At 34.4% G+C, this 17,616-nt stretch overlaps 1 protein-coding gene across 1 annotated transcript in view; it reads right to left on the reverse strand.

The window, feature by feature from the left end:
• Positions 1–17,616, reverse strand: part of LOC116842867 (probable cationic amino acid transporter) — a 191,010-nt gene that overhangs the window by 39,351 nt on the left and 134,043 nt on the right. The window contains exon 5 of the mRNA XM_032812664.1: positions 4,480–4,688. Within this exon, the coding sequence (XP_032668555.1) occupies positions 4,480–4,688 (209 nt within the window). The remainder of the gene's footprint in view (positions 1–4,479; positions 4,689–17,616) is intronic.

Genomic DNA, 17,616 nt, shown 5'->3' on the forward strand with positions numbered 1-17,616 from the left:
GTGTGTGTGTGTGTGTGTGTGTGTGTGTGTGTGTGTGTGTGTGTGTGTGTGTGTGTGTGTACGTACGTATGTGTGTATGTATATGAAAACCATGAAAGACTAGAACATTACTGAATTATATATACAAAAGTGACTTAATGAAATTGTTTCTCTATAGATTGAATATTAATTACAAATTGTGAAATGTTATAGTATATGATTTAAAGAGATATAAATAATTTGTTTAATGCAATATAAAACAGATTACTTCAATTTTCAAATACAGGGAAACAATCTAATTTTGAAATACAGATATCATGCTTAATTTCATATTTACTTTAATGTAATTTAATATTAAGGCAACATTAACTTAAAAATCTCTGTCTCCCTTCTCTCCTCCCCCTCTCTTCCTCGCTCTTTCTTGCTCTACAATCTGCTATCTATTTCTGCTAAATTACACGAAAACAAGCGAAATCCTCTGTGACCTACAAGCGAGCCGTTGGATAACCGTCTGAAACTCGCACGGGGTTCAGACGGAACTGAGATGTAGTTCACTGTCTCATTGTTTTCTCTGATCCTGTTCCGTTCTCTCGACGGCCATCCGGTGTCCGATATCCAAGGCTATTTCGTACTATCGATTACCGCCACGTTGAGCTTTATCCGTCCGTGTGCGTACGGTGCGCCGCGTTCTCGGCCGCGTCGTCGACCCTCTTCGCAATTATTATTGTCCCGTCGCGCGTGTCTCCGCGGCCGACTACATCTGTCGGCTGTACGGCCGACTCGGTGCAACAAGTTTGCCATTGTTCTGCGGCAAACTGTCGCAAACCGCGGCCGGAAAATCTCTCGAGCGACGGCGGTTGCCGTGCCTCGAGCGGCTTGAATTCCATGCGCCCTGCTAAACCGCGACGAAACTACAACCAGGACTGTGCGACGGACAGGTTTGACGACAAAAGTCTTGCTCGAGTAGTACCACGAGATTCGCAAAGTTCGCAGTACAATTGGGAAAGTAAAACGTATGTGAAGACTATTCGGAGCTGAATCATTCCTCGATTAAAAATTTTTAGCTTAAAAACAAACAAGCTTAAATCGCGCTGTTAAGATTAAAAAAAACTCTTCAGAATATTAATATCTTTCGAATTGTTAAACAAGTCATGAAGCATCAAACAGAAAGCCTAAACTTACAAAAAGACATCCTGAGATTAAATAAGGACTATTGCCCTAGCATCGAAATACTTCTTATTAATGTAATTTATTAATTTATATTAATAAAAATATTGTCGTAAGACGTACGACTATAAAATCAGATTAACGCTGCACTTTGTGTGTACTTTGTGTTAATCTGATTTTATAGTCGTATATCTTACGACAATATTTTAGGTTTATTTTTATTAGATTTTTATTAGAAGAATTTTATTAGATAGTTCTGAAAATACATTTTCCTTACGAAAAATGAAGATTTGGTTGGATTAAGCAGATGTCTGATAAAATATGGACCAAAAATTCTATCTAAAATTACCAGAATTCTGTTTAAGTCATCAAGATTTCTTGTTAAGCAGAACTTGCAAAATATTAATAAATACGAAATATTAATATAAATTAATAAATTACGTTAAATAATAAGAAGTCTCTCGATGATAAGACAATATCGCTTACTTAATCCCAGGATGTCCTGCAAATTTAGGTTCTTTGACGATTGATGAAAAACATTGCAGACACACTTCTTTTAATACAGGATTTTTCTTTGTATAGGATTCTGACATTTTCCAAATCAAATTCATATCCTTCTAATCTATGTAGGGACACAACGGACAATTCTTTAGTATTGCACGATAATTGATTTCTGTGTTTTTTGATTCGAGTTTTTGTCTATTTGTTTGGCCTGTATAAGAGGCATCACAGTCATTGCAATTAATACGATAAACGATTTTATATTCCTATTATTATTAAATTACATTATTATATTCCTATTATTTGATATATTACTTTATATCCTTTCTTATGTTGGATGGTTCAAGATATATTTATAAACACCACCACTTAGGCATTAAACTACTGTTCAAATTGATTTAAACTAGCGCAGTGGCGTACCCAGAAAAAAGTTTCGGCTGTATTTTTTATTTTTGACAAGCAAAAAAAAGGTTATTTGAAAAAATTTTTCTTACACTTAGCGTAACCCAAACAATTAATTTCAGGGGGGGGGGGAGGGGCTGCAGCCCTCTCAACTCCCCTGGCTACGCCACTGAACTAGCGATTAGATTCTTTGTTCTTGATGCGAGCCCCAAGATTATTGTGTACATTGAGTAAAATGTTTGAAATTTTATAATGCCCAAGAAATTTTTTGTATTTTTATCCTTGTTTCATGGATTGTCCAATATTTTGAGGCAACATAAGGTTTTTGGAAACATCAACGTTGCGTATTATTCATGTCATTAATCTCTCCAGATTGAAAAGGATTCGTTCATAGGACCGAAATGTTTGTAAATTTAATAAATATAGTTAAACTTTTATCTACTATTGCTGTTATCCGCTTTACTATCGACGTTTTGACTCTCATTTATCTCAAATTTAATTTTCATTTTATTTTTAATATATAGTTAAATATTTTAATACAATCATAACCATTATTATATCGCACAGAAATCTGTCGGTTCACGAAATATATCGTTGTTAAAAACATTTCAGATATGAATTTTATTGCATATTTCTGAAATATGTTTCCTTCTGTTTCCACGCTTTATTTCTACTTTTATTGTTAACATGTAATTAAATAGTTTAATATATAATTTTGGTATCCTTGTTCTATCATGCATAAACGTGTTTATTAATTCACGAGATAAATTGTTCCTAAAGATATTTCAAGTTTTATATGAATTTTACCACATATTTTCAGAATACATTTTTCTTTCACTACCGTTTTCATTGTTAATATATAATCATGTATTTTAATAAAATTTCGGCGTCATTGTTCATCCTACAGAAACGTGTTTGTCGGTTGCGAAATGAATTGTTCCTAAAGGTATTTTTGGTTTATATACATTTTATTACATATTTCTAGAATAAGTTTTCCTCTCATTCCACACAACGTTTTATCTTTCTTGCTTTATTGTTAATATGTAATCAAGTAGTGTTTAATATAATTTTGGTGCCATTGTTATATCGTACAGAAGCATGTTTGTTAATTTGCGAGATAGATCGTTTCTAGAGACGTTTCGAGTTCATATAAAATTTATTAGATATGCAGGGTGTCCCGTCACTATCGCATTATCTCTTAAGGACGGATTCCTGAGGTAATTTGAATAAAAAAATCCTAATACAAAAAGGGCGAAGCTCAAATACTTTTCAAACGATTAAGGTTAACCAATTATACTGGCTAAAATACGCGCGTTCAGGTACGCTACAACACACAATGGTACAGATGCATGCACATGTCGTCCCTTTTCCAAATATTGGTACGGAAGTTCTATACATACAAAAATATATGCAATAATAATCTGCCTTTTCTATCATTTAAATAAACATATCGCAAATAATAACAATTTCGTCAAAATGTTATGAATAAAATATCACACAATACATTTATAAGAATCAGTAAGTTGTTACATATTTGACGTTTCTTTCAAGGATTTACAACTAATTTCATATCTTATGCAAATTCTCACTTATGTGCACCTGTACCATTGTGTTGTGCCGTATCTCATCGCGCATACTTTAGTCAGTATAATTAGTCAATTTTAATCGTTTATAATTAAAAAATATTATAACCTCGCTATTTTTGCATTAGGATTTTTTTATTCAAATTACCTTAGGAATCCGCCTTTAAAAGATAATGCGGTAGTGGCGGAACACCCTGTATATATATATATATATATATATATATATATATATATGTATGTATGTATGTATGTATGTGTGTGTGTGTAATTTTAGCGCCATTGTTATTTTATACAGAAACACGTTTGTCGGTTCACGAGATAGATCGTTCCGAAAGTCATTTTTTAACGGTGACCTTCCTTTAATTTAATAAGACCCCTGATGTTCTCGTCGTATTAAAATGCGGCGGTACCACCCTGCTTGCCGTTGACACCGAGAACGGAGGCCGGATCTTTGAAAGCAGCTGGGAAAAGACACGCCGAGAGGGCTTCAGCCGAGAGAGCTTTTTCATCCTATCTTCACCGACCCTTGTTTTTTTCCTTTCGTCATTCGCGAGAGCCGCGTGACAAAGCCTGTGCCCGCGTTAATACTCGATGCAGCGAATAACTATTGTTTAACAATCCTTTGCGCGACAGGAATCATTTGTATTGTGAAGCGAACGAGCGCGGTATCGTTTAGTTACAAAGCGGGCAAGCGCGGACTTCTCCTTGGGCTCTTTCGATCGGATTTTTTTTCTTTTAAAAGAAATCGATAGCATTTCCTGCTATCGTTGAATATATCTCTCCTATATGACAAATAACGATCGTGAACTCCTCATGACGCTCTATTTGCTACATATGTCGCACTTACCCCGCTCCAGCCGTAAGGGAGGAAACCTTTGTGCTCGGACCAGTTGTCGGAATCCACGTAAAACATGCCCGCCGCCATGACGAAGACCCAAACGGCGAGATTGATGGCATTCAACACGTTGTTAAATACTAAGGACTTCTTCACGCCCGCCGCCATCAGCAGCATCATAAGTATCGTGATGACGAACGCGACAAAATCTGGCGGCCGTCCTGAAACAATCGATAGGAAAAATGTCGATGAGATTAGTAGTTCAAACGTGCAAGATGCCGTATTCAAATACAAGCATTGATAGTACTGGAAGAAAAGGATTGGAAATTGTAAACGCAGCTATGACAAAAATTTCAATTAGGGTTTCCCAGATCACCAACTTCGCGAGAGCGCAGAACAGATTGAGGTGAGCAAGAGAGTCCCATACCGTTTTGTGATATTCACAATAGTTTTAGAGAAATTAATTTTAGAAAATTACACGAAAAAAGAAGGATCCTGTATATATAGTTCAGGTATTCAAAATTTTCATTGTTTCAAAGACAAAAGTTTAAAAACGTCAAAAACAATATAAAATAAATTAAAAAGGAAACAAAAGAACTCTTTTGAAACAAATCAGAAGTTAAAATAGGACCTAGAGAGTTCAGTACAGGTGTATTAGTGCAGTAAAATTAATATATAATTAGTGGATGTCTTCAGCGAGAGGTAAATTATATTTAGTATTATAAAATAAAGTAAATAGGCTATAAAAATATAATGTTAAAATAAAAATATATTGCTATTCTTATCTGTATCGTACACATAGTTTTTATGTGGAAATGTTAACTGTTTGGATTGATCGTGCTGATGATTGAAACTTGAATTGCTGGATCTATCCAGCGCGAATGCGTAAAGAAAGGATCAAGTTTATTGAATAAAAATTATCTTTACTTTGTGTCGCACTGGAGTTTACTTAATTCTTGGTAGTCGAGACTCAAAAAAGAAGAGTGAATTTAAATACAACTTGGGCACGCCAAATTTTTGAGTCCCGATGTTAAATTTTTCTTGAATTTATTACCTTGATATTTTAGCGTATAGTTATTGTTTAGTAAAATTTATTAGTTTCTTTTCTTTAAATCTTTACAACATTTCTGTTGAAATTTTCATTAAAATTTTATTATATATACTTCAATCATCTAGCAAATTTTTTTGCAGAAATATATATATGATTAATATTATTAACATCATCAATTTTTTAACAATGTGTTTTTTAACATTATATATATATGTTTAAGGGATATTTTTAACATTTTATTATTTTCTGTTCTATACATGTTTGGACGTTTTTTACTTGGCGTTATTTTTTATTTTTGTAAGGTCCATTTTGTTATGATCTTATCCCTTTTTGTAAAAACTAAAATTGCAAATCTGTAACCATTAAATCCTGTCAACATGTAATATTCTACTTTGTAAAAATATAGTAATAACAAATGATTAACATCGAAATATATTCGTTGCAAATGCGGCTTGATAAACAAACTTGTTTTGAGTGTACGCGTGTGTACGTGTGAATCTGAAATCTGAATCGGAAAAAATTGATCTTTTTACGAGGATTGGCTCTATTGATTTTAATTAGACTGGTCGCAATCGGAAGTTTGCATTATACAAAAAAAGTTACATTTTTAATTATAGTTTTAATTCCTAAGATATCTTAATAAAAAAATTGAAGCAAAAACTCCTGATAAAACTAGTAGTGCCGCGTCGTCTATTGTTAGTGTCGAACATTTTTTATACTTGGTGTCGCACGACACTACCGTGCCGCTTGATGTTAGTTCAGCACGTACCACGTACATGTCGCATCTCAATCCTCTTTTCCACTTTGAATCTTTCATATTTCGGATCGTCGCTTCGCCATTTAACGGTTTGAATTGACGGAGTTGGCGGGATTAAATTAACGGATCGTGTTTTAACATTTAACATTCGTTGCAAGATATATACGGGAACTCGAGTCAAAACTAACCGGCGCATATCAACAAACGCGATCGCGTTGTATACGTTCATTTGGCAAAAAGCCCTATGCTTGGTTGCCGGACGAAACCCCTGGAAAAAGTGAACGCTTGGTACCCTTTCTCGTTAAATTACTCGGATCTCTTCCTCCCTTTTCTTCTTCCTACTCCTCCTCCTACTCTTTCCTCTTTTCCTCCTCTTCCTCTGCGCTTTGTTCGAGCATGACATCTCTGTGACAGCAGACCGGAAATTTTTCAACAAGTGGAAAACGACGTAATTCGTACGGCAGGAGATAATCGGACGAGTCTCGAGTAAAAATTGCAGTTTTTCCGAGTACGCGGACAGCTCGCTACTTTATCCGAGCATTCACTACGAGGGAACTTAATTTTGTAAAATAATTGGCGAATTAAGAGAAACTCGCGGGGATCTGTAGTGCAGAATTACGAGTTCAGAATTAGATTACGGAATTAATTTCAGAAATAATTTTCTATTCATTCGTTTACTTTTCGGAAAAAAGAAGCAACAGTTATATTCTGCAGATCGTCTTCTCGCGTTTCCATATTTCCATGCCGCCGCAAAAATATTCGAAACGGGTAACTTTACACGTTGCGATAAATAAATTTTCCTAAAGTTCCTGGTCCTTCAACACAAAACTCTTGATTGATGACGTTAAAAACGCATACTCAAAATTGTTACGAAATATTTTGGAATAAAACGATATATCCATAAAATAACATTTGCACGACTTTATTAAAAACTTTCTTGCTACTCTAATAATTAATAAATAGTCGTAAAATTAATATGACATGCAACCTTCTCTTCTACTTATTTTCTTTCATAATTCTATCACGTTAATTTTATGCCTATTTTTTCCTTGTTACAGTAAAATAAAAATTCTCGGAATATTTTATAAACGTGCTTAATTGAAATAAATATCCTCCGTTATTACCGATGATTTTCCGCCATTTTTCTGATAGTTTGCGAATTCCCAGGTGATAAAAGCTCACCGACTTCGAAGCGATAAAGTCATAAAATGCTTCTTCTTCTATTTTGCAGTGCGTATCAGCCAGATGATGCTGTATCGCCTGGAATAAGTTTTAATCGGAAAAAGTTATCCCCGATGAATACATCACCAGCAGGAAAAGTTCCCAGTCCAATGCGAAAATGGTCTCCTTCATCGCCTCAACAATATGTGGTCATGCGTGGTCATGCAACAGGATGACTTTGCGGCTTCCTTGCCTCTTTTCTTCCAATGTATTGCTTAAATTGATAAATTGCTGTTGGTAGTGGTCTGGCGTGTCTGTTTCACTCGATTTCAGCAGCTCATAATAGAGCACACCTTTCCAGTCCCATCAAATACAGAGCGAAACCTTTTTGGCGTGGATATTAACCTTTGCAGTGGATGTCGTCGGTTGATTACAATCTACCCATGACTTTTCGTGCTTGGATTATATCGTATAGGATTCACTTTTCATCATCTGTGATGATTTGATACAAAAAATGTTCAAATTCTGTTTGAACCATCTTAGCAAGAACAGTGCGATGTCTAGCGCATTTTATTATTTTCAGTCAATTCATGTGACACCCACTTTTCTTCCTTCCTTTCGAATCCTTTCGATGCAAACAATAGAAAATGGCTTTTCGGCTGACTCCCAGCTGTTCCGCATGTTCTTTTTTTAATTTACTCTATGTTTTGATTTAATAATGCAGCTTGTTCAATTCAAACTTGACAGTTCGTCCAGAACGTGATTGGTCTTTCAAATAAAAAACGCCGTCACAATATCAATTTTTATACGTTGCGTAATTTACAGCATTATCACTACATACAATATAAATCATTTCGGCTTCATCAGCGTTTTTCTGGAGATGAAATTTTAGATGGATGAAATATCGAATATGCTCTTTATGTCCATCATGATCAATATTGACTTTTAAAGTTATGTTCCTTGCGTGTCACATGACGTTTTGTAATCATTAATGTCAACACTTCAAAACCCCAAAAAGATGGAAAAATATTTTTATTCGAGATATTGTTGCCGATGCAAAACTAACTTTTTACTACTACTAATACATAATTACAAATTGCTGTTGACTTCTGCCAATTCAATTCAAATTTCTGCCAATTAATCGCCAATTAAATTAATAAAAGTTTGGAAAAAGCCAGCCTACTAGAACTAGTAAATGTTCGAGCATAAAATCGCGTGTACCATATACAAGGCAAGTGTTGTGTTTCAATTATTACAGAATAAAATAAACCGTATACAGGATCATTCGTGGTATAAAAACATAGAAGAAGATTGTCTCTATCATGTTTATACGGTTGATCATAACAATTCGTTATTTGAAAAATTGTAACTTCAAAATTCTGGAAAGTGGACCATGACCCGGTGTTCCGTATAACATTTCAGTAAAAAATATGCTACTTGAATTTTAAAGAAAAGAGCACGGTTTTTTGCGAAACCGTTTTATTGTTGCGAAACGAAGGAGGATAATTCGTTGATTCAATATTCCTCACCAAGCACTTCCAAAGCATTTTTCTTATGCGATACCGTTCACGTCGGTGCAATATAAGCCTATTCTACTGCAGTTTATGCGAAGAGCCAACTACATTGGAACACAGTTGTCTATACTATACTAGATAACTTCTAAAAACTAAAAAGGAAGTTAGGTCGGCAAGATTTTCGGTCATTTTCCTTACAACAAAATAGCGTCGATGCGTATGACTACATTCCGATATACACTATCAGAACGAAAAATCTATAGAATACGTAACATGAACTATAAATGATAAGTTGAATGCATTTATTTGTAATAAATATTCAAGTTCTGTGATATGTGAGAAGGTTATGTTCCAATTAAAAATTGTAAATATTAAAACTGAAAAATTTTATTTCATTGAGGTTGAAAAATAAAATAAAATATGCTAGTATATTTCATAAAATAGCTAAACAAAAATGGAAGCGGCCATTTTGTTGTAAGATGTCACGGCCGAAAATTTTTCCAGCCTCAGTTTTTCCACACGTTAAAGCTCTAAGTATAATATAAACATCTATGCATTAGAACGATCTCAATTTGCCAATCTCGTTGTTAAATCGTTACTTTTGCAGCGTCATTTTCTAGGCCGTACACAAAAAAGTAAATTTTCTAGGCCGTACACAAAAAAGTAAATTTTCTAGGCCGTACACAAAAAAGTAAATTTTCATATATATAATATATGTATATACAAGGTGTCCGTCCATAAATGTCCGAGCAAATATCTCGTAACTGGTTGAAGTTACAAGAAAGTTTAATAAACGAAATTTACATGGCTTTTAATCAGCTACAAAATGTATGTAACAATTTTTTTTTCTCGTGACCCTTTGGTCAGAAATGGATACCTATAATTTTTTTGCATATTTACACAGTAGAGGTAATTTACAAGGGAATAATTTACAATGAGGTTAAAAAAGGTATCCATTTAAAAAAACTACCTTGACCTTCATAACTCGAAAAGGTCACGAGTAAAAAAAAATTTTTACATTTTGTAGCTGACTAAGAGCCATGTAAATTTTGCTTATTATACTTTCTTGTAACTTCAACCAGTTACGAGATATTTGCTCGGACATTTATGGACGTATATCCTGTATGTGTGTATATATATATATATATATATATATATATATATATATATATATATATATATATATATATATATAATCAAATGGTTTAGATCGCTTATGAGCACTCGTTCGAGTTCTTCATCCGCTTCATACGCGTGTTGGGACACAATTGTCGGCGATCGATACTGCAGAATGCTTTTCCCTATTTTAATCCTCACTTTTATTTCTCGCGAGTCGTGACCAACGCAAGGAAATGTTGGATCGACAAGTTTTATTTTCCGCCGTATGAACGTCGGAACCTCCGGAAGATGTTACGCGCAAGTAACACGACAGTGTCGAAGTAACCGATACGACAGGTGAACCGGTAAGACTGTCGCATATACGGGACGTTGAATAAGTTCAACCATACTACAACGACGTTATCTACAACGACGTCGTGCATAAGACGCGCACTGGAACTAGAATCCTGATTAAGTATTCTAGCTAACTGGCAGTTAACGATCGCGAGAACAGCGCTGGCGGAGTAATTTTATGAGGCCGGTGTCGTGTTCAAACGTGTACCCGTTCCGCTCGCCGGTTCTAACGTTATCTATAGTGAGCGAATTCGCTTCTCCCCCGCACAGTTTATACCCTGAAAATTCGTAGGTTGCCACGAATACATGTCAAATTGGTCATCATGGAAGAATACGCAGACTGTGAACAATATTTTGCACAGTGTTTCCACGCGATAAAAGTACAGTTGGTACAGTCGGTCAATAAAAGATCGCAACACCTTTAAGTCTGCTCTACAATGTGCTCTCTGCTTTCTTTTCTTGTTTTCCATCTTTTTCTGGTTTAAAGTTTTAAATTTAAATCAGGAAGAGAAAGAAAGAAGTAGCAAAAAGCGTATTGTAGATCAGAGTTTATTTCAACAAGTCTTACAATTCATATATCTTACTCAATAGTAGAATTTGTTTGATGAGTTATCCATAGAAGATATATTTCTTTTTGTTGGATACGGAATGAGTTGTTAAACCACTTATAGAATAGACTGCGCACTTTTATAAGACGGTTGATGACAAAATTGAGAGATAGATATATATGTGCTGTCCATTTCTACTTAGAGTATTATGATTTCTATGACTCTTTTGTAGAACAGAAGATGGGAAAAAAATATGTTGTGGACTACTTTTTTTATTTTAGATAAAAAATGCAATTTTAACTGCAATAATTATATGCAATAATTATATCAAAATTGTTACCAAATGCACCTCTTATAATGTATTCATATATAATTATTAGGAAAATGAAACTATTATTAAAGAGAGCACATTTTTTTAAATATAATTCAAGAAGTGGGATCTCTCTCTCTCTCTCTCTCTCTTTCTCCTCTTGGAAAATGGGATGATAATATATGAAACAGGTATGAAAATTAAAAAATAATGAAAAGAAAACTATCTTTTCATTATTATAAAATTGTTGATGTTAAAATATTTTTTCTTTGAATGTAAGAACATAAAGTTAAAGATAAAAATTAAAAAATCTTCTTATAAAAATAAAAAAAGTTGAGCTCAATAATTAAAATTATATAAAAGTCCTTTAACCGTATGAACAAAAGTCGCAAATAAAAACATCACTTTCATACTCACTGCATAAGACTTGGAAATATAATACATAGTAATAAACATTTTACATTAAAATAACAATAATATTTTGTTTGCGGTAATCATATTTAACCAAGTGATATTTTTAGTGTTTTCTCCGTGTTCTAATATTTTGATGGTCGCGATAATTTCTTCTAACTTTGCGTTTCCAATTTCATCGGGAATGACACGTATGAACTATTGTGCAAACAATACCGATATACGCGGCTAAGGGATATCGTCCACTCAAAACGCCAGCGCCTCAATAATCCTCTCTATTACCTGAGGCCACGTTCTCTCATGGCTCGATTCACGCGATAGATGTTGCGTGGCAACGTCGACTATAGTTCGCGAACTTGAGGAATTTCGCTGGAACACTGTTTCGCCGAGCCAGCGAATTTCGAACGCGGCGAATTTAGGGGATGATCTCGAGATCAAGGACGTTGGTTTTCGAGGACAACAATCGCTCGAACGGTCACGAAGAATGCGACCTGATGACACGCCGATAGCGGAGGGTTCGTGGCAGAAAGAGTTGGCTACGGCATCCAGGTGGACAGGTTAAAGAGCGTCGAAGTGTGTAGTTCGCGAACCGGTTCGGATCGATGAGGTCCACAGGTGCCAGACCTAGTCTCATCCGCGCAAGCGCCCCTCTCGCACCCTCCCGCCCCCGACTTTTGTCCTCCTTCCTCCGCGCACTGTTCTCTCTTCCACCTAACCGACCCTTTGCCCCCTTGGTTCCCGGCGTTCCACCTTACCCCCCTCGCCGTCCTTGCTATCGCGCCATTGCTCGTTCGTGTGCACACCGTGCCACAAAGCGCGTGTACGTCGTTGCCTGAGCGATGCGTAACTCACGCACGGACCGTGCGAATTACACGTGTTGGGTATCCCCCCCCGAACTACGACGCCAGTAGTTAACGGATTACACAGCTGTGCTGGATCGGCGGATCACGTGGATTAACGCATTCGCAGCGCGAGCTTCTGCAAAGCCTTGAGATTCCATGCTAATTTGAAATTTACCACGGCGGCTTTTTCACGCGAGAAAACACGAAAACAGAGGAGAGGGACAGACACGGGGATTTCGCGCGGATTGAGGACTCCGTCGCGCCGAGCGTGACAGTTCATTCAAAAAACATCTGACACGCGAGAAAAGCTACTGTGGTTGTTATATCCACATTCTTTATGGTTAGAAAAAAAATTGATGTGATCTCAAGTTAAATATATATTGCATTAAAAGTTGCTATTGTCATACGTTCATCGATACAGTTCTCACAGTCATAGTTCTTATGATATGCTATGTGCAGTTAGTATCTTCATATGTAATTGCCTGAACTAAGGGAATATTGTTGTCTTTCTATTGTATTATAGATAGTTTGCAGAACAAATCATATACAGGATGTCTGGGATGATAAGTAGAAAAATGCTCGTGCACATGTAGATTAAATCAAATTGAACTATCAAATTGATACGAAATTTCTTTACTATTTTATAAATAACTATCTAGACTTTCTCGAATTATTAATTAAAGTTTAACGATTTATCGCACATACGGTTGAAAAATCCGTAGAGAATGATTACGCCATACAGTACTGTAAGAATTTAAATCACTTTCTCAAGTCAAAACTCACTTTATCAAGGAAGTGTACACCTTAGACCATAATATTCCAAAACAGACAAGATCACCTTGTTTGTAACATACAGAGTATCCCAAACTCTCCTCCGCAATTTTTGTGGGAACGTAGAATGAATTGAGGTGAACGTAAAAATTCTATACCGTTTTGCGATTTTCGCAATAATAGTCGAGATATTAATTAAAGATTGGCGAATCACGCATGATATGGTAGGTGAGCTGTAGTGATGATATATTGTGTGCTTGTTAAGTTAAATTGAACAAAAAAGTCTTTTTTATCATTTTTACAAATAACCACATAAATTCTTAGTCATTAATGAAAGAAAATTGTTACATGACTGTGCGCGATAATGCACACATCTTCTTTAATTAATATTTAAAATCTATATAGTCATTTGCAAAATACAAAATGCAAAATACAAAGTGGTAGAGAACTTTTTTTCAGTTTGATCTAATGTACAACAGCAGGCAGCTACTACTAAGGCTATTACAGCTCATTTACCATATCGCGCGTGATCATTCATTAATTTTCTTTAATTAATATCTCGAGATTTATTGCAAATATCGCAAAACGGTATGAGACTTTTATGTTCATCTTAATTCGTTCTATGTTTTCATAACAATCGCGGAGGAAAGTCTGAGACACCCTGTACATTAAAGAGTCGGAATAGCGCGAGAGGCAGAAGGCAGAAGTGAACATATGTAAACAAAATAGAAAGTAAGCAAGAAACAATCAAAAGATTAAGATTATTTAATTTATTTGTTGAATCATCAGGCTAATCAAGTATTCTGAATATTATTTGATGTACAATTGGGTTTTATTTCGGTTTTATAGTAAAAGTTCTGAGCTTAATTTATTACAAGAGATTTAGTATTGTCATATTCTTGTTCTATACTGTATTAAGTAATACATCATTTTATTCAAAACAGAGTGTGTGATTTCTCTTGAGAGACTACGTCATCAATTATTCTACTTTTCCAGTCTTGAAATTCAAGATAATCTAACAACCTAGATAGATAGTACCAGTCTTACAACCTAGATAGATAGTACCAATCAAACGCGTATGAACAGGTAACAAAGAAAACTTTTTGTACCACATGTAGAGTACTGGTTACTGCAACCATTTTGTATGCATGGGCGAAAAATAACATTAATATTTTTTATAAGTTTTGACAACCGTATTTAAGTAAGTAATATTGTTAGCGTTTCTCCCGTACACATGTGTAAAAATTAGCCTCACCCTTTCGCGCCATTGCTCGAATTCTCGCGTTGCTACGAAATAACCGAACTCACCCAAGTGCCGAGTGGTCGGCGGATTTGTTATATGACTTCCAATCAAGTTGCAAACTGCGTCCCTGCATCGCTATCAATTTGACGTGGACACATATCGCCGAAATTTTTAGCGTCTCGTAAAATGTTCGCCAGCAACGCACAAATTAATCCGACCATTCCGACGAATTCTGCACATATTCGATTTGCGCTTCACAATTATTCGCACAGTAGCGCATGTTACCGCCGTAACAGCTGCAGCGTCGCCTCGCAAACTCATCTGCAAATACCGGGCGACACGAATGCAGAAGGAAAAAGGTTAATTAAGGTCGAACGGTTTTGCGGGCGCCCGCCCGTCGTCTCGTCACGGCGAACGTCTCCACCAGCGGCGGAGAAAACTTTTTCTTGCCTCGACGCAGCCCTCACAAAGAAATTCACTCTGACCACGAGCGACAGCAAACTGTTCGCCGAAGCATTAACAACGCAGCTTGGACTTTTGGGAAATTGCCGGTCAAGGCTAACGCGTCGGTCTTTCCCGTCGGGAAATTTAGCGAATTCTTACTATGCTCGATATTTTAGCTACGGCCAAAAACGTGAGTTCCACAGCAGTTATTATTCCACAACACAGCAGTTATTATATTTACAATATATCACCTAAATAGACAGATATATACAGAGTATTCCAGATTCTCCTGCGCATATTTTGTGAGAATGTAGAACAAGTTGAGTTGAACATAAAAGTCCTATATAGTTTTGCGATATTCGCAGTAATAGTCGAGATATCAATTAAAGAAGATTGGTGAATGATCACGCGCGATATAATAGAAATAAAAAGTTATCAAAATTTACCTCAAACAATATGTCATATAATATGAAAATCTAAGTGCAACTTTTTAAATTTGTTGCTGTATCGATCCAACAACAAATTTGCCTGATTGTATAATATAAATTTAATGATTAACTCATTACATTTACCTTATAAATGTAATTAAAAGAAATGTAGAATTTCTATCATGTATGAACATCATAGACATACTGCAGGTCCATAATTTTTCCCTGACGGATGTTACCACGTGATTCTACGATAGAAACACTATAAGAAATCGTATAAATTTCACTTCCTAACTGCGGGCAAAAATCTACTTTTTAATCTACTTCTTAGTTAGTTAGCGACTGCCACATAGTGGATACAGTATTTTTAATCTTCTAATCCTAGTCCCAAATTCGTATTCAACCCCGCGTATTCATCTTAACCTCGCGCATTCATTTTTGTGACGAATAATGTTGTATTTAGAAAGAAAAATGGAGGTTGTAAATGACCTAACTTTGGGGTTTTTATCTATTTCCTTACACTTTGATAACAAACGGATGTCACACCATGTAATTCTGCAGCCAAAAAGCTATAAGAAACTGTGCAAATTTTACATGTCGGTTTAAGGACAAAAATCAGTCACTTTTTAACATATGGTATTCCTTTTGAGTTTTTTGAGTATTTCTATTTTTTAATAAAATAAACAATAGCAACTTTTAGTGCAATATCTATTTAACTTGAGATCATATTTTCTTTTTAACCAGAGATTAAATTTTCTTTCTAACCATAGAGAATGTAGTTGCAGTAATCATAGCAGTTTTCTCCGTGAATAAGTATATGGGTCACTTATAAAGAAGGATGAAAATTTTTACAAACGGAGTAATAAAGTTGCTACCAAATTTATGTGCTTGTGCACTTGTCTACTTAAGTAGATAGTCTCTTAAATAAATTACATTGATAGAAATAATTTCAATATGATATTGCTATTATGCGATAAAGTGAGGATTTACAATAGATTGAAATGTTTATTGAATAAAACTCAAAACTTTGACATAAAGCAAAAATTGAACGCTGAGCAATTATTTTCTAATTCTCAACAAATTCTTAACTCGAAATGCGTGATTGGTTTAATATCGCAAAAATTGGGTTATTTAATTAATTATACATATTGAATCTTTTTTCTAATTCTCAACAGATTGCCGACAATGACTCTTTATTTATGTTTTTCTACGTGCGCTATTTCGACTTTTTAGTTTATAAGTAATGGCATATTTTGATTTATTCAAACAATCGTTATCATTTTTTGTTTTTCGCACAGGGTCTATTTTTGACGACGTTATTTTTTTGTTTTATAAAGATTTTATTTCGTATAATTATATAATGTGTAAAATTTATTCAAATCGATTCTTTTATAGTTATAGTTATTATAACGTGAGATAATTAATAAGGGAAATTTTATAATTTTTTATTATGTTTATAAAATTAATATATTGTATTAAATTAATTATTTAATTTAATCAATAAATTAATTCTTGGATTTAATTTATTCAATACAGTATATTTACTTCATAAATATAGTCAAGAAATTGTGTAGTCAAAAATGTGGCCAAAAAAATTTGCATTATTGTATTTACATACAATATAAATTTTATATAGCAATAACATAGCAGTAAATTTATTAGAAGTTGTGCATTCAGATTTTCACATTATATTTTACATCCTAGAGAAACTTTTTTAATTATCATAGCGTGAGACCAATTCATGATGGAAATTTTACAGTTCTTTTAATTAAATTTATAAGGTAAATGTAATGAGTTAATTATTATATTTACATTATACAATCAGGCAAATTCGTTATTGCATCGATACATTATATTTACATTATACAATCAGGCAAATTTGTTATTGCTATAAATTTACTAAAAATTGCAGTCAGATTTTCATATTACATTGTATATGACGTATTGTTTAAGGTAAATTTTGATAACTTTTCGTATTTCTATTTTGTTATTCTACGCAATAATAAGTATAAATATTACATAAACCACTTATAAAGAACGCAATTTGTACAAATTGACTAGTAAAATAGCTAGCAAATTTACGCACAGGTGTCCATCTTGGGCAATTATCTTGTGTCGAGATAGTCATGAAAGTCCACTTAGTTAATGTCGTGAACAGATTTAATTCGCGGATGTTTATGCTCGCTATTAACTCCACTAAAAAAAAAAAAAAAAAAA

This window comes from Odontomachus brunneus, unplaced genomic scaffold (assembly GCF_010583005.1).
Source record: "Odontomachus brunneus isolate Ranch 3 - 2012 unplaced genomic scaffold, Obru_v1 Obru_scaffold_028, whole genome shotgun sequence".
Taxonomy (NCBI): Eukaryota; Metazoa; Arthropoda; class Insecta; order Hymenoptera; family Formicidae; genus Odontomachus; species Odontomachus brunneus.